Genomic DNA, 18,541 nt, shown 5'->3' on the forward strand with positions numbered 1-18,541 from the left:
CATCAGAAAACCCATTTAACATAGATGGAAAACATGTTCAATATCATGAATACAATAATGCAAGTGCAAAATAATATATTTGAGGTCATTAAATAAACAATGTTTTCCCTAAAAAAATATGCATTTATTACACATTTTCTATGTTCATAAGTACACATGCTACTAGAGAATTTTTTTGGTTTATTCAAAATCATTAACAAACCCATGTTCTAACCTTTCTTCAAGCTGCTTAACACAACCGTAAACTTGCCTCAACCTTCAGACTTACGGTTTTCCTAACCCTAACCCTAGCTGAACCCTAGTTTGAGCCCATAACCCTAATTGAAGCCATTGGTACCTTTGAAAACATCAGAAAACTCATTTAAAATAGATGGAAAACAAGGTAAATATCATGAATACAATAATACAAATTCAAAATAATATGTTTGAGGTCATTTACAAAACAAAAATGTTTTCTCTAATAAATATGCGTTTATTATACATTTTCAATGGTCATAAGTACAGATGCTAAAGATAAATTTTTTGGTTCATTCAAAATCATTAACAAACCCATGTTCTAACCTTTCTTCAAGCTGCTGAACACAACCGTAAACTTGCCTCAACCCTCAAACTTACGGTATTCCTAACCCTAACCCTAGCGGAACCCTAGTTTGAGCCCATAACCCTAATTGAAGCCTTTGGTACCTTTGAAAACATCAGAAAGCCCATTTAAAATTGATGGAAAACATGGTAAATATGATGAATACAATAATACAAGTGCAAAATAATATGTTTGAGGTCATTTAATAAACAGCAATGTTTTCCCTAAAAAATATGCGTTTATTATACATTTTCAATGGTCATAGATACAGTTGAGGCCAAAAGTTTACATACACCCAGGCTAAAGATATTCAAACTCAGTTTTTCACAACTCCACAACTTCAATGTGTCCATAACGTTACACAAAACATTGGCTAAAATACTGACACTGCAACATGGGGAGTCACGTTAATTCCCTGCTTAGCAACCGAGTGCAGCTATCGCCAGGTAGTTTTCTGGTTCTGTGAACATCACATTCAGACAGTATGATACGTAGCTAGCTAGTTAATAGCTGTCGGTACACTATCAGATATCATAGTTCATTCATTGACAACTAGCGAGCTAACATTGACGTTAGCTGGCATATTGATAGGTAACGTTACAAATATAAGATTAACGTTACCGTTCTTTCCAACCGCTGTGAGTAACTGACTTTACCTGACGTTGTCATAAAAGATTTCCCGACCGTGAAAACCATAGACATGTATATATGTCTATGGTGAAAACTGCCTGGCTTGGTTCCTACGCCAAAGGAAATAACATACACGGACATCTATCACTTTACATCCACAAACCAAGTTTATTTTTACTTAGCGTTTTCTGGCTGAATCTTTTGATTGTACTTCTGAGCTGCTGCTGCTGCTACTGTTTGTTTGTCGCGGCTTCAGCACTTCCCGCTTCCTGCACGTAACGTAGGACCCAACCTGAACTATGGGAATAGGTCTGGCTATATTGTGCCTGACTGTAATTCTGGCGCATGCGCAGTTTTTTTCCTTTTGGGAGGAAGCATTGCAGTTGCGGTTTTTGCATTTCTTTCATTATAGTAGGAAATTGAGAATTGTGATATTGTAACGTTTACATTGTTTGGTCATTATGAATGCTATTACGCATTATGATTTAATGGGGATTTGGAAATATAAGAGTAAGGAGATAATTGATAAATTGATGTGTTGGTTTGGCTGGGGGGAGGAGCTACCTGGACATAGTTGTTCTGATCTCAGCCCCAAGTCAGCCTGAGCTGGGATCTTGGTATCATACAGCAACTGATTTGTAAGCTATAAGTGTTCTTGAAATTAGTCGCAGCTTGAAATCATTTGTTGTTTTTGTTAGTTTGTGTATGTCTATACTTCTCCACGATAAGTAGACTCTTATCTCTGTAAAAATCTCTGCACTCACTGCCCACAGTAAGTAAATACCAACACTGACTTTTGGGAAAAGCATCAGCTTGGCTGCGCCATCAGTTAAAAAAAATAAATAAAAAATCAACTTCCTGCGCCTCTTTGATGGCAATGTTTACCCTCGCCGGAGTCAGGGCGTGACCCATACAACGGACGCTAATTTCCCCAAACACACGCATTAGACACAAAGGATCTCTTTAAAGACACAGACACACATGCAACTTTACACAGAAACAGTCTCCACACGAATCACACATTCAGGGGCCTGGTAAAATCCTAATTGCTCTGGTTCAACAGAATGTGCACGCAGAAGACAGATTCTGAAGGCCACCAAAACCCTCGTCAATGCATTAAAACCAAAGTGGCAATTCTAGATCTTTCCCTCTAGCAGTTCCTAAAGAGCTTCTTGGCTACAAGACAACAGGACGCAAGAAAAATTATCCCACTGATCACCACCTACTCAGCATTCAGCCAATTAGCAACCAGATATATCGAACAGAACCTGGCCAGGACCCTACAGAACAGGGACCTGCTCCACAACTGCATGATCATCTCTGCCTAAGACAAGAACATAAACCTCAAGGCAGGGGCGTGTCTAAAGGGGTGGCACGGGGGGGGCACCGCTCCCCCCTGAAATATGACTGCCCCCCCCGGTGCCCCCCCAATGCCACTGGGCTAGAGTACTCTCAATTTGACAATGCCCAACGCCATTGGATCAGAGCGCTGTCAATCGCTGCCTGATTCATGTAATACCACCTGTATTAGGGCACAGGGCACTTCACAAGGAGCCTGAAAATCATGCCCAATGTTTTCTAAGCCAATTTTCAACGCTGTATTTATTTCTGATAGAATTCTCTGATGGCCCCCCCCTGAATGGTTCTTGGTCCCCCTCATTAAAAAAATCCTGGAATCGCTCCTGCCGCAAGGCCCATCTGGTAAGCAGCAAACTGCCAGAAGTCAACACTGTACAGACACCCGGCCTCGTGTTATACAAACAGGCCACAACTGTCAGGAGCAACACGACAAACACAACAATTAAACACAATGAACACAAAAACAGCATATTTGTGTCATAAAGCATAATCACTGTGACATAAAAGTACACCATATGATCAAAGGTATCTGGACACCCCTTGGTCTGGGGCTGTTTTTCATGGTTTGTGCTAGGCCCCTTAGTTCCAATAAAGGCTAATCTTAATGCCTTATCATTTATTATTATAAAGGTATTTCACCAAAAAATTATATATAGTCACATGTCCCAAAAATGAAAATTTGGATGGTTCAAAATTAAAGTGTAACACTGGCTGTCACCACCCTTACACAAGCTCCCAACCCTAATTCTCAACCCCAACACCATATTCATACCCATAACCCTGGCCCAAAACCCCATTTCTAACACTAACCCTCACTTTCACTGACTGACTGTTGAACACAAAATACTGACGACAAACAAGTGGAAACACATTGAATACTTTATTCCTTATAATACCACAAGTTCAGGGAAGACATAAATTCAATGATTCTGCCCATGGTACATTTGTTTGTTTTTATGAGTTTGACGATTATTTCATCAAACACTTGGCACTCATTCAAATGAATTGCAAGCATGTTCATCAGGAATACTGTACAGTCTGAGGGCTTGGGCTCCACATCCTGCTGAATCATTCTAGCCCTTACGCTAAGTGGGGAGTAGAAATGGTTAAAATGAATGATTTATTTTTTTAATTTATTTTTTATTTATTGCTTTTTTTATATGAAAATGTTTTATCTGTGATGTTTTGTGGGGTTTTTCCCAGAACCCCAGCCTGAACAAGTGCATTGTGGGAAAGTACAGTCACACGGCTCGTCAGCTTTGTGGTCATGCATCAGTCTTCACCGTCAGACAGGAAGGGGTTAATGTGGAATGTTCCAGCTGTGCAGAAACGGGGTACGGGATGAGGGACGTGACCAGCCACACAGCGCGGGCCCGTCTGGGTTTGGGGTTTGGGTTTGGGGCTCAGGGCAGGGAGGTGTTGGGTATGGGGGTAATTGGGGGTTTGGGGCTCAGGGCAGTGGGGTGTTGGGTATGGGGGTTTGGGGGTTTGGGGCTCAGGGCAGTGGGGTGTTGGGGGTTTGGGGTGTTGGGTTTGGGAGTATGGGGGTTTGGGGCTCAGGGCAGTGGGGTGTTGGGGTTTTGGGGTGTTGGGTATGGGGGTTTGGGGGTTTGGGGCTCAGGGCAGTGGGGTGTTGGGTATGGGGGTTTGGGACTCAGGGCAGTGGGGTGTTGGGGTTTGGGGTTTTGGGGCTCAGTGCAGGGAGGTGTTGGTAATCGGGGACTGCGTTTGGATCCAGCTCTCCGCCACCTCGGTCAGGGTGCTGAAAACGTCGTACCCCACGGCAAACAGGAAGTAGACGGGCAGAATCCTGTGCATCCAGAACATTCTCTCACTCACAGGCAAAGGCACCGAGAGGTGTCTGTAATAACAACAATAATCATTATTAAAAACAATAGTAATAATAATAATTGAACTTAACTCAAACACCACCAATATTTATCCCTCCACAAGGAGGACAGAGAATAGGACTGAGTGGGGGGGGGGGGGGGTAGAGGTATTATTTTAAAATTTTTAAACAGCACTCACTTGAAAGACTCAGACCTGGACGTCTGGAGCATTATGAAGATGAACAGGCCTACTTCCGTGTTTAAGGAGAAAGACACCACTTTGTCTAGCATCACCACAAAGCCCTGCAGGCCAGAAAAATAGTGCAGACAAGAGAAGAGAGACGAGCAAGTTTTAGATTTTATTTTAAGTTCAGTGGCTCCAAAAAAACCCCTGTCTGCTGTATCAGGCCCACTACACAGCAACAGCTCCACCTCACACCCGAGTCTCACCTGTGTCTCACCCGAGTCTCACCTGTGTCTCACCCGAGTCTCACCTGTGTCTCATCTGAGTCTTACCTGTGTCTCACCTGAGTCTTAAGAAGAGAGAGTATATCTGCACAGTTTTTTCTGCTCCCAAAGTGATTTAATAGTACAACAGACGTGCCTGACGAAGACCTTTGAGGTTGAAACGTTGTACTATTAAATCACGTTGGGAGCAGAAAAAACAGTGTGCAGATATACTCTCTCCTTACTATTTTTTTAATCCCGCACCTGTTGGAATATTTTGGATGTGCTTGCATTCCCCCGGACTGCATCTCACCTGAGTCTTACCTGTGTGTCACCTGTGTGTCACCTGAGTCTCATCTGAATCTTACCTGTGTCTCACTTGGGCCTTACTTGGGTCTCAAATACTACTCATTAGATGCTGGTCAAATTAAGAAACAGTTCTGTGGAACGCTTGAGAATGTTCGAGGAAACATGTTAATTAAATGTGTGAGCGTGTGAGTGAGAATGTGAGTGTGTATGTGTGTGTGCGCGTGTGTGTGTATGTGCATGTGTGTATGCACGAATGCGTGTGTGAGTGAGAGTGTGAGTGTGTGTGTGTGCATGTGTGTGTATGCATGAATGTGTGTGTGAGTGAGAATGTGAGTGTGTGTGTGTGCATGCATGAATGCGTGTGTGAGTGAGAATGTGAGTATGAGTGAGTGTGAGTGACATCCCACTTCTATACATTTCATCCGTCAACAGCCTGACGTTCACATAAAGACAGATAAAGTACCTGCCTTCGGATCACAGACTGCGACCAGGAAAATGAGCCCAAATGCCAGAACAGACATAAATCCACGGGCTAATCTAGAAACGGGAAAAGAGAATTATTTATTATTCAACGCCATCTTTAATTTAAAGCTCATTCATATTTCATTTAAAGTGCCTCAAGAAATGAAATGTTTTGAAAATATAAGAACAAATTGGAGCATTTTCTACTAAAAGTGCTAAATAATACAAACTAGTAAAATCATACTTTTTCAGCTTTTTCTTCATAATGCTGTGAAATGGTACATCCTAACAAACAGACATGGAAATGGTCTTGTAACCTAAAGGTCGCAGGTTCGATTCCTTGGTGGGACATTGCTGCTATACCCTTGAGCAAGGTACTTAACCTGCGTTGCTTCAGTATATATCCAGCTGTATAAATGGATATGAATAAATGTAAAAAGCGTAAGTCACTATGGATAAGAGCGTCTGCTAAATGCCTGTAATGTAATGTAGACAGCCAGGTTTCATTAAACCAAAACTGGTCAGACCTCACATAAACTGTCTATAGCCATTTACCCAAACATTGTTTTGTTGACAGGCCAGTGTTGCTCCACCCACTACAGGGTTTATGAAGCCACACCCCGCGGTCTCATTGGTGGTTTATGAAGCCTCACTCTGCGGTCTCATTAGTGGTTTATGAAGCCACACCCCGCGGTCTCATTGGTGGTTTATGAAGCCACACCCCGCGGTCTCACTGGTGGTTTATGAAGCCTCACTCTGCCATCTCATTGGTGGTTTATGAAGCCTCACTCTGCGGTCTCATTGGTGGTTTATGAAGCCTCACTCTGCGGTCTCATTGGTGGTTTATGAAGCCTCACTCTGCGGTCTCATTGGTGGTTTATGAAGCCTCACTCTGCGGTCTCATTGGTGGTTTATGAAGCCTCACTCTGCGGTCTCACTGGTGGTTTATGAAGCCTCACTCTGCCATCTCATTGGTGGTTTATGAAGCCTCACTCTGCTGTCTCATTGGTGGTTTATGAAGCCTCACTCTGCGGTCTCATTGGTGGTTTATGAAGCCTCACTCTGCGGTCTCATTGGTGGTTTATGAAGCCTCACTCTGCGGTCTCATTGGTGGTTTATGAAGCCTCACTCTGCCATCTCATTGGTGGTTTATGAAGCCACACCCCGCGGTCTCACTGGTGGTTCATGAAGCCTCACTCTGCTATCTCATTGGTGGTTTATGAAGCCTCACTCTGCGGTCTCACTGGTGGTTTATGAAGCCTCACTCTGCTATCTCATTGGTGGTTTATGAAGCCACACCCCACGGCCTCATTGGTGGTTTATGAAGCCTCACTCTGCGGTCTCATTGGTGGTTTATGAAGCCTCACTCTGCGGTCTCATTGGTGGTTTATGAAGCCTCACTCTGCTGTCTCACTGGTGGTTTATGAAGCCTCACTCTGCCATCTCATTGGTGGTTTATGAAGCCTCACTCTGCGGTCTCATTGGTGGTTTATGAAGCCTCACTCTGCGGTCTCATTGGTGGTTTATGAAGCCTCACTCTGCGGTCTCACTGGTGGTTTATGAAGCCTCACTCTGCTATCTCATTGGTGGTTTATGAAGCCACACCCCACGGCCTCATTGGTGGTTTATGAAGCCTCACTCTGCTGTCTCACTGGTGGTTTATGAAGCCTCACTCTGCGGTCTCACTGGTGGTTTATGAAGCCTCACTCTGCGGTCTCATTGGTGGTTTATGAAGCCTCACTCTGCGGTCTCATTGGTGGTTTATGAAGCCTCACTCTGCGGTCTCATTGGTGGTTTATGAAGCCTCACTCTGCGGTCTCATTGGTGGTTTATGAAGCCTCACTCTGCGGTCTCATTGGTGGTTTATGAAGCCTCACTCTGCGGTCTCATTGGTGGTTTATGAAGCCTCACTCTGGGTAAATGACCAGCGAGAGGAAGTCACACCTCTGGGTGTTGCAGCCCTGCAGGAAATGAGGTAGACTCTTCTCCCAGCTTCCTGACACACCCTCTGGCTCCAGATCCCAGTGTGCCGTCACCAACCCGTCGACTGAAAGGAGACACAAACGCATTGTTTACCACCGCGAAGCGTCACGACACACACACACTCCGCCATGATGAACACACAAAGGCTGCTCTTCTGCCCGGTTCAGATTTTCACTCAGGTCCTGCTGGACTTCTGCTGCTGTCATCATGTAGAAAAAACCCAATGAACCGTAATTTTACATCACAGAATAATTTTTTTGCCACTTTTTTTTTTGATAGTTTTTAGCAAATGATCAGTTTAGTTGCAGACCCTTTTTCAAACACACCTGCAGGCGGGAGCCATTCAAACACATTTACACACCTTCTCTCACACACACTTTCTCTCACACACACCTTCTCTCACACACACCTTCTCTCACACACTTTCTCTCACACACACCTTCTCTCACACACACCTTCTCTCACACACACTTTCTCTCACACACACTTTCTCTCACACACACTTTCTCTCACACACACTTTCTCCCACACACACTTTCTCTCACACACACCTTCTCTCACACACACTTTCCATCACACACACCTTCTCTCACACACACCTTCTCTCACATACACTTTCCCTCACACACACCTTCTCTCACATACACCTTTCCTCACACACACTTTCTCTCACACACACCTTCTCTCACACACACCTTCTCTCACACACTTTCTCTCACACACACTTTCTCTCACATACACTTTCTCTCACACACACTTTCTCTCACATACACTTTCTCTCACACACACTTTCTCCCACACACACTTTCTCTCACACACACTTTCTCTCACACACACCTTCTCTCACACACACTTTCCATCACACACACCTTCTCTCACATACACTTTCCCTCACACACACCTTCTCTCACATACACCTTTCCTCACACACCCTTTCTCTCACACACACCTTCTCTCACACACACCTTCTCTCACACACACCTTCTCTCACACACACCTTCTCTCACACACATCCATTTTCAGCACACATCTCTCTCTGGAAAGTCAGAGCTGTTAATGCAGAACATTAACATCTAAATATTATTAAGAGTTATTAATGGCTTTGGGGGAGTACATTAACCGTTATATAATAACATTACATTAAATTAGCTGACACATTCTTCCAGGTGACTTACAGTGCGGGAGAAACGTAATCACCTGACTAATGTGAGCAGCAGAGCCAGAGCTGCCCAACAGCACTGAGTGGGAAGGTGCTGGGTTAGATGAGTGAGATAGTGCTGGGTTAGGGTTAGATGAGTGGGAAGGTGCTGGGTTAGATGAGTGAGATAGTGCTGGGTTAGGGTTAGATGAATGGGAAGGTGCTGGGTTAGATGAGTGAGATAGTGCTGGGTTAGGGATAGAGGAGTGGGAAGGTGCTGGGTTAGATGAGTGGGAGGGTGTTGGGTTAGGGTTAGATGAGTGGGAAGGTACTGGGTTAGATGAGTGAGACAGTGCTGGGTTAGGGTTAGATGAGTGGGAAGGTGCTGGGTTAGATGAGTGAGATAGTGCTGGGTTAGGGTTAGATGAGTGGGAAGGTGCTGGGTTAGATGAGTGGGAGGGTGCTGGGTTAGATTTAGATGAGTGGGAAGGTGCTGGGTTAGATGAGTGAGATAGTGCTGGGTTAGGGTTAGATGAGTGGGAAGGTACTGGGTTAGATGAGGGAGATAGTGCTGGGTTAGGGTTAGATGAATGGGAAGGTGCTGGGTTAGATGAGTGAGATAGTGCTGGGTTAGGGATAGAGGAGTGGGAAGGTGCTGGGTTAGATGAGTGGGAGGGTGTTGGGTTAGGGTTAGATGAGTGGGAAGGTACTGGGTTAGATGAGTGAGACAGTGCTGGGTTAGGGTTAGATGAGTGGGAAGGTGCTGGGTTAGATGAGTGAGATAGTGCTGGGTTAGGGTTAGATGAGTGGGAAGGTGCTGGGTTAGATGAGTGGGAGGGTGCTGGGTTAGATTTAGATGAGTGGGAAGGATTTCAGTTCAGAAGATGGCAATGATCCAACTGCAGGCCGAGCAGGCCGAGCAGGCCAAGCAGGCTGAACGGGCTGAGCAGTTTGAGCAGTTTGAGCAGGACGAGCAGGCCGAGCCTGAGCAGGCTGAGCAGGCCAAGCAGGCTGAACGGGCTGCACGGGCTGTGCGGAGGACAGGTGTCACACACTAATAAAACAGTGTTTAATGTTCCGGGGCCGGGCCTGGGGCAGCCAGACTGGTGATATAACAGCCTGCCAACGTACGGACTGCACAGAACAGCAGCCAGGTAACGCAGCGAAAAGCTAACACAGGCGCTACAGGTTAGCGGATAGCGCTGGAGAGAGATCTGCCAGTTTAATCTGTGCAACAGGGCTTACGTGAAACCAGAGAAGTGCCGTAGAGCAAGCCATGGGTCAAATGCATTTTTTCCCCCATTTTCCCCCTAATTTGGAATGTCCAGTTCCACGCATTTTGGTGCCGATGGCAGTGAACTCTGAGGGCACAGTCGGGATGTGGTAATGAAGCACGCCATTCCCGTCGCCACGTCTCATCGTGGTTATTAAGGGAGGTGGCATCACATCGCCCAGTTACGAGCCGCAGGAAGACGCTTTCTGTGCAGCGGATGTGCCGGCACCCAGCTGACCAGCAGGTGTCGCTAATGAGCGATAAGACGCCGTAATCCCAGCCAATCAGAACCCTCCCATCCCTGAGAGATGCCAGAGCCAGCTGTTTGTTGCTCTGGGTGGATGTATTTAAAATTAAAATGTTTCATTTGTCCCATTCAGGATGGTGGTGCTCTGGAGAAATGAGTCAGGGAGACAAATGAACTGATAGAAAAGTGCAACTTCTGGGCCGTATCCATGGAGATTTGCACTTAAACAGGAAACTGGCAGAAGACTGGTGTCATTTCCTCTCCCCTGGCTCACAGCCCATTCCCCAGATCCTGGTGTGTAACTGAAAACAAACCACACCGACCAATCACCTGCAACCCATCTACACCGCACACCCGCCATGTGGCAACACCGCAACTATGGTCCTGGCGAATACCGGATTTCCCCAGGAAATGACACACAGGAACATACAGAGACAGACAGGGAATGTGGAGGGGACATATGGGGACATGTAGGGGACATATAAGGGACATATAGGGGACATATGGGGGACATATGGGGGCGTAGAGGACATATGGGGACGTGTAGGGGACATATAAGGGACATGTAGGGGACATATGGGGGACATATGGGGACGTAGAGGACACATGGGGACGTATAGGGGACATATAAGGGACATATAGGGGACATATGGGGACGTAGAGGACATATGGGGACGTGTATAGAGGACATATGGGGACATATAGGGGACATATGGGGACGTATAGGGGACATATGGGGATGTAAATAGAGGACATATGGGGATGTAAATATAGGACATATGGGGACATATAGGGGACATATGGGGACGTGTATAGAGGACATATGGGGACGTATAGGGGACATATGGGGATGTAAATAGAGGACATATGGGGACGTATAGGGGACATATGGGGATGTAAATAGAGGACATATGGGGATGTAAATAGAGGACATATGGGGACGTATAAGGGACATATAGGGGACATATGGGGGATATATGGGGATGTAAATAGAGGACATATGGGGACGTATAGGGGACATATGGGGATGTAAATAGAGGACATATGGGGACGTATATAGAAAACATGTAGAGACGTACTTGTGTGTTTCATCGCCGAGCCCATAACCAGAAAGGAGACTGTTAAGCTGATGGCAATAAAAGTCTGGATCAATTGCGCCACCCAGGAGAAGCGACTGTACTTCTGGGTAATGATCTGCAAGGACAGAGCAAAAGACCAATGCTGTGTTAGAAAAACAGGGATGTTTAAAGAAAACAGCTGTCCCAAGCGCACACAGAGACACACATACACACGCGCGTTGGAGTGACACCCTCCTTCACTCACTGCCTGGCCCTGACGAGCGGCCGCCGTGCATGCTGGGTACATTTCTCTCTCAGCTGTTCAGAAGCTGGATATGAATTTGAGCAGATCTGAATGAAGAAGGAGCCGCTTCTGGTAGCTGCTGAGTGGAAGTGAAATCAGGAGCGGAATTCACACACAACTGACAGCAGCTGCAGACTCACAAAAGGCCATTTCAGCATAAACAGCTGACTTCCAACAGCACAGCACAAGCTGACAGACAGCTGAACACAGCTGAACAGAGACCAATAGAGTTCCAGCGTATTTTAGAAAAAAGACGGAACTTAGCAACTGTATTTACTGTAGCTGAGAGCTAGGACATGACCACACTGACAATCAGTCTGAGCCATTATATTTAGCATTTCATTGAGTTCATGAATTATCAAACACCAGAAGGGAAACTAAATTAGTTCTTGGTATGAAGAATAACACCTATGAGGAAAAACTTACTTAAAATACTTAATCTCTTCCAGCTCAGTGAAAGGAGACTTAGGGGTGATTGAAGCTTTTAAATACATAAAAGGGATTAACAAGGTGAGCTACGAGGTCGAGTTCTGTCAGTAGAATGAGGGGGTATAAATGGAAATTAGCAAAAGGTAAATTTTGTGCTCAGATATTAAGAAGAATTTCTTCACAGAGTAGCCGCTGCTTGCCAGGTCATGGAGGCAGAAATTCTGGGGGTGTCCAAGGCCAGGTGAGCACTAGGTAGCCTTTAGTGGTCGGAAAATGGCGAGCATTGTTGGGCTGAATGGTCTGAATTCACATCATTGTGTTATAACACTTTAGGTTAAACTGAACATAATGGGTCTAAAGAGATAAGGTATTTCAAATAAAGTATCTGAGGCATATATATGGTGAAATCTAAGACACAAATAATAGCCAATCAACGGTTAAATTCATGAACGCTCTAACAGCAATTTTCTGTCCTATAGAATGCGGCTGAACATGGTCCTCTGTGGATTATTTGAGATCGTGATCGACATCACAAAGCAGATCAAACTCATTTTGCTGCTCTCAGCCCTAATCTCACAGTATTACTAAACCACGGACCGTTAATAGATGATCTAAAGAGGCTGCTGTGTGACCAGGATCTCAGATAGTCTGGCCTTAGAGGACATTCTCTCTCATTTCTCCTTTATTTGCGGCAGATACTAAATTTCGCATGGAGTCGCGGGGCTTCTTCGGTGCGTGACAGGTTGCGCATGGGAATGTTGCTCGGAGAGAATACAAGCTCGTGTCGATGCGACACTCTGTGAAACAGCGCCACCCTGTGGCCTTGGACAGATCTTCTCTGAGCGCACGTTTGACCGAGGACATGCCCTCGCGTGACGGATGTGTCAAACTTTTCGGACGGTGGCAAAGCGCGTGCGAGATGGTGCTGTGATTAACGGCGCGTGCGAGATAGTGCTGTGATTAATGGCAGTTTCTCGCCACGACCCGCGGTCCGGCTGGGCGCGCAGCTCAAACCCGCGCGGAACTCTCATTAAAACGGCAGCATTCATCGCGTGTATTAGTATTTCATTCACTGCCGCCGAAGCCCGCGGAAACCTCACCGTGAAGTGAAGCCACACAGAGGCAGGATTCATCTCCAATGAAAGCGTTCCGATAGCCGCCAGGAGGAAGACCGCCAATACTTCAGCTCAGGCACTCAGTATACCGAACTGGACGGCGAAATCAAATAAAACCAAAATCCAAATATTTTTATTTTAAAATTTTTTTTAAACAGCTGCATCCTACCTACCAGAGATGAAGATCCGTGTGATCGCCTCAGTATATGCAGCCAATAGCGCTGTCAGGCTAATCGATGCATTTGCACTAAAAGTGATGATGGCAAAGGAAGTTCCACGTGCACGGCAATGCCCCGCTGATGACAGCTAATTACAGGGCACTGACACGGGGGAGGCCAAAACACAGATTTAAATTTAACTGGGAAATTTGAAAATGTACAATAGGCTACCGTTATATGATACAATGACATTTCGAAAATAAAAAATGAGGAGTGTTTAAGTGAAAAAGAACAGTACGGCTGTAACTTCTTAAAATCATTCGCTGCATCATTTCATTTATAACAGGAAATACATTAAATAATTAAATGCTGTTGTCGGCGGTTGAAATTGTTGTTTGTGTGGTTGTGATTGCAGCCACTGTAACAGTGGAAAGTGTATTAAAATCATGAATACTACCCAGAGCCACACGGGCAGGAAACACAGAGACAGCACCTGTAATGAGAAAGGGAAGCCACTAGATGGCGCCCAAGATCTTTTAGAGAAAAATTCCCAGCGATCTCCGCCAACATACCCATATTGACTGCACACGACAGATGTGTTCCCTTATACTGATTTCTGCATAATGCTAATAAAACTGATAAGTGTATAAAAAAATCCAATTTGAAATGAAAATAGTTGTATTAAAATAGCATCTTAATTAGTACATGAATGTGTGCGTTTTCACGTCTTGGTGAAAACAACCGTGGGCATGTGAGAACTCTACAAGCGCTCAGGAAATGCAGCTCGTGAGCTGGATGATTTCTGACAGTCCTGAGAAGAGGAAGAGGAGAAGAAGATGAAGAAGAGCAGTGGTCGCATTAGTTTCTTCTGAGAGAGGTGGAACAAAACAAATTGCACACAGAGTGCAAATAAACGCTCGACACGTATCAGGATCCCACCAAACTCTGTCTCATTTATCTCCTCGAAGCCTGAGGAGCCTCCGGGGGAGGGGGGGGGAGGGGGGGGGAGGGGGGGGGGGGGGGGGGGGGGGGGCGAGAATGAGAGAATGACAGCAAGAGTCTGGAGTCTCTCTGAAAGTCTAAGCGTTTCAGACACCCAGTTCTTTTCCTCTACCTTGCTCTTGGTTATCAGAAGGATATCTGAACTAATCCCCCCCCCCACACACAGCCTTTAAGGCCAGTATTGGCTTGATGACGAGATCTGTACGGCATTTGGGGGAAAACGCAGACTGTGTTTTGGGTTACAGGGAGCAGCGCTGATCTTTAAAGGCATGGGGGCCCTGGTCACAGGCACCCCCACCCCCGCCACCGCCCCCGCCCCCGCCCCCGCCCCCTAGGCTCAGTCTAATAAGGTCTGAGGGGTTCCTCTCCTCCCGCAGACACTCATTAAAAAAAGGGGTACCCATACCCCCCGTCCCCCACACTGAAGCCCCTCACTTCATCTAGAAAGTTAGGCAGGACTGCTGTTGCTCTGCACTGTGACCACTTAGGTAAAAAAGTCACAAGAGAACACTGTGATTGGCTGTTTGGTGCAGTTTACAGTCTACGTTCCACACTCCGTTCCAAAAACAGCCTGGCACTGAATTCCGACTCTTGAAGGCAATACAAGGACAGCCCAATCCAGGAGGATTGTGGGAAGCATCACAAAGCCCACGGAACACCGTGCGTGCGCTGAGGCTCATTCTGAGCAGGTACAGCCAAACGATGAAGAGCCAAATGATGAAGGCCACTTTGATGAGCCACATGCGCGTATTTTCTGAACAAGTCTCTGGAGTAATCGCGCATATGGCACGAGCCGCCCAGACACCTGCGCACTTCCTGTTATAAGATCCGGCCGGCCCATATTTTACCGCCAGCGCAAGGACACTCTTCTGTACGGTCGCGGAGCGGAGGCAGTTATTGTGAAACTGAATAAAGCTGAAGAGAGCGAGCCTCTCCAGAGCAGGAGCAACTGTGTGGGAGTGCAGTCAGAGCTGAGCTCTTATTAAAACCGCCAGGATAATTTACACACGCCTGAATCACGGCCCCAGGAAATGACAAGCAGCAGCAGCCGCACTTCCCTTCAGACACAGCGCTGTCCAGCAGGTCAGTGAAAACCGTGAGCTTCTGGATCTGTGTTCAGACCCAGTGCATGGTAATTACGCATTCTTCTAAAATCACTTAATTCTGCTAAAGCCGCACTTACTAGCTGCTGGCTACATTTATTATAGTCCCGACGTGATTAAAATTAGATGCACTTATCTTTTAGTTTATGATGCTGTGATCAAGTTTTGATCACAGTTGTTTTGTAGGTTAATTATTTTGATATGTATTTTGAGCATCACTGATCAAGAAACTTACACCTCTCCACCATCCTGACTGTAGGTGACCTTTTCATTTCAGCTCATTTAAGTAAACCATTGTACATGAATGTTTTGTGCATGATAATCCCAAAGGACTGATTTGGTTCTTACAGAAATTCCCAGGTTGGGGGAAAGAAAGCCTTTTGCATTGAGAGTGTTGGATAACAGAGAACATAAACTATGCATAACTTGATGTGCTCACTTCAGTGTTCACACATTTAACCTCATACCTCCAGCTGTAACTATGAAGGCATAATACATAACACATCACACACAGCGGTACATAATACATCACACACAGCGGTACATAATACAGCACACACAGCGGTACGGTTCAAAGTAAGAAACCCAGATAATGAGAGGTCAATCTTCACACTAAAGTTGTGAACTGCATTTCTCCATTATAATGAAAAACGGTCGGTTTAAAAGCTATAAAAAATGACAGAGTACAGACACACACACACGCACATGCACACACAGAGACACACACACATGCACACACACACAGACACACACACACAAGCACGCACACAGAGACACACACACACACAGACACACACAGAGACACACACACATGTACACACAGAGACACACACACACACACACACACAGAGACACACACACACACACACACACACACACAGACACACAAGCACGCACACAGAGACAGACACACACACACACACACACTTCCCTATGACCCGTACTGGATAAAGGGGGGCGGAGGGGCAGGGGCTCGGACTCCTCTGGGACAGAGGAAAGAGACTGAGGTGCGGACCGAGCCGCTGAGCATCCTGGGACAGAGGAAAGAGACTGAGGTGCGGACCGAGCCGCTGAGCATCCTGGGACAGAGGAAAGAGACTGAGGTGCAGACCGAGCCGCTGAGCATCCTGGGACAGAGGAAAGAGACTGAGGTGCGGACCGAGCCGCTGAGCATCCTGGGACAGAGGAAAGAGATTGAGGTGCGGACCGAGCCGCTGAGCATCCTGGGACAGAGGAAAGAGACTGAGGTGCGGACCGAGCCGCTGAGCATCCTGGGACAGAGGAAAGAGACTGAGGTGCGGACAGAGCCGCTGAGCATCCTGGGACAGAGGGCCCTACGCCACACTGCCCCTAAATTACATCACAGATTCTGCGGCTGATGACAGTGTTTCAGCAGCCAGTCCCAGAGAGGAAGCCTGTACAGATTAGGGTTTAATACCCCCCCCTTCCCGACCCCCCCCCCCCCCCATCCCAAACCCCCCATCCTGACCCCCCCCGTCCCCCGTCCCATGGACGCCAGCTGCCAGCCCACCATCACAGCCCCCCCAGGAACACAAACACAGCCGCACAGCGCCGAGTTCAGACATCAGCACAAGCAGAGCTGATAAATAAAACAGCCTCAGAAGACTGGAGCAATAAGAGAGTCCATATAAAGCAGAAGCCTGATCCATAGTGCGTGGGATAGAGGTGGATGTTTACTGGGATATGAACCTCAGGTTATTCTCCGTTTTAACGGTTAAAACACTGAAGTGTTCCACACAGGTATCCCCAGGGTGGGCTGAAGAGGTCATCACACGCACACATTTCCAAAACGAACAAATGAGCCCGTGTACTTCAGCTTCATTACTGATGACCTGAGTCATTAAAACGTCCCCAGAATGTCAGTTAAACAGGAGATATTTAACACTGCGGGTGAGGACCTGGAAATCCCAGCTGACCTGTCAGTGCTGAAGCAGCTCATGATTACAGATTTTTATTCAACAACAAATGAGCCATTATATTAGGGACATGTCTGAAATGAGTGGTGCTATCAAGTTCTACGCATTTAATTACATTTTTTTTTTCAGTCAAAGGATTCATCCATTCCTTATTCTTCCATTTGAAAGAAACAGGAAATGACATGGGTTTACTGAAATGGCCCAAAGTTGCCTGCATGAAAGCATTCTCAAATCAACATAAATATTTTCACATCTTGAACAGCATTCAAATGCCATTGTCTTGGCTTGTTCACTTTATTTACCGACACTATAACACAAAAAATATTCTTCTGATTAACAGTGTTACCGACTTACAGGAAAATTGTTTTATTTTAGTATCTGAACAAGCACCTTATTTTCCTATCACACAAGCACACTCTTGGGATGCTTCCAGAAATTAACATTCAGCCCCATCTGAGCACTCCCCTTGAGAAGAGAGGGAAATTATATCCAATATGAATCATTCTGAAAAACATCTGTTTAATACGTGCAGTCTCTGACACACCATGCAAGGCCCAGACATATATCTAATAATAAACTCGACAATAACACCTCAAGAGGGTGAAATCAACTGTGCAGTTCCTGACAGAGTATATATGGAATATACCAATCAAAATATAACCAAAACCAAAAGAATATGTCAATATTGCATGTCAATCTAGGAAATCCTTGAGACTGGTGACCTGCATACTCATAGTCATCATCACAATCACCAAAACATCTTGCATGGTTTTCTACAGAGAAGAATTTACAGAAAAACTCCCTGAAATTACAGAGGAACCCCCTGAATTTACAGAAAAACCCCCTGAATTTACAGAAAAACCCCCTGTATTTACAGAGAAACCCCCTGAATTTACAGAAAAACCCCCTGAATTTACAGAGAAACCCCCTGAATTTACAGAAAAACCCCCTGCATTTACAGAGAAACCCCCTGAATTTACAGAGAAACCCCCTGAATTTACAGAGAAACCCCCTGGATTTACAGAAAAACCCCTGAATTTACAGAGAAACCCCCTGAATTTACAGAGAAACCCCCTGAATTTACAGAGAAACCCCCTGAATTTACAGAGAAAACCCCTGAATTTACAGAGAAACCCCCTGAATTTACAGAGAAAACCCCTGAATTTACAGAGAAACCC

General features: G+C 45.8%; 1 protein-coding gene across 3 annotated transcripts in view; it reads right to left on the bottom strand.

The window, feature by feature from the left end:
* Positions 1-4,210: 4,210 nt before the first annotated feature.
* Positions 4,211-18,541, bottom strand: part of si:ch211-51h4.2 — a 117,938-nt gene continuing 103,607 nt past the window's right edge. For 2 of the 3 annotated variants that reach the window (XM_035412320.1, XM_035412319.1), the window contains 5 exons: positions 11,337-11,451; positions 7,561-7,663; positions 5,622-5,691; positions 4,598-4,701; positions 4,211-4,430 (listed from right to left, as the gene is read on the bottom strand). In XM_035412320.1, coding sequence (XP_035268211.1) covers positions 4,262-4,430; positions 4,598-4,701; positions 5,622-5,691; positions 7,561-7,663; positions 11,337-11,451 — 561 coding nt within the window. In that variant the 3' untranslated portion in view covers positions 4,211-4,261. Of the gene's footprint in view, positions 4,431-4,597; positions 4,702-5,617; positions 5,692-7,560; positions 7,664-11,336; positions 11,452-18,541 lie in introns of all 3 variants that reach the window. The other variant, XM_035412322.1, reaches the window with a different exon arrangement.

Source organism: Anguilla anguilla, chromosome 4 (assembly GCF_013347855.1).
Source record: "Anguilla anguilla isolate fAngAng1 chromosome 4, fAngAng1.pri, whole genome shotgun sequence".
In the NCBI taxonomy this organism is placed as follows: Eukaryota; Metazoa; Chordata; class Actinopteri; order Anguilliformes; family Anguillidae; genus Anguilla; species Anguilla anguilla.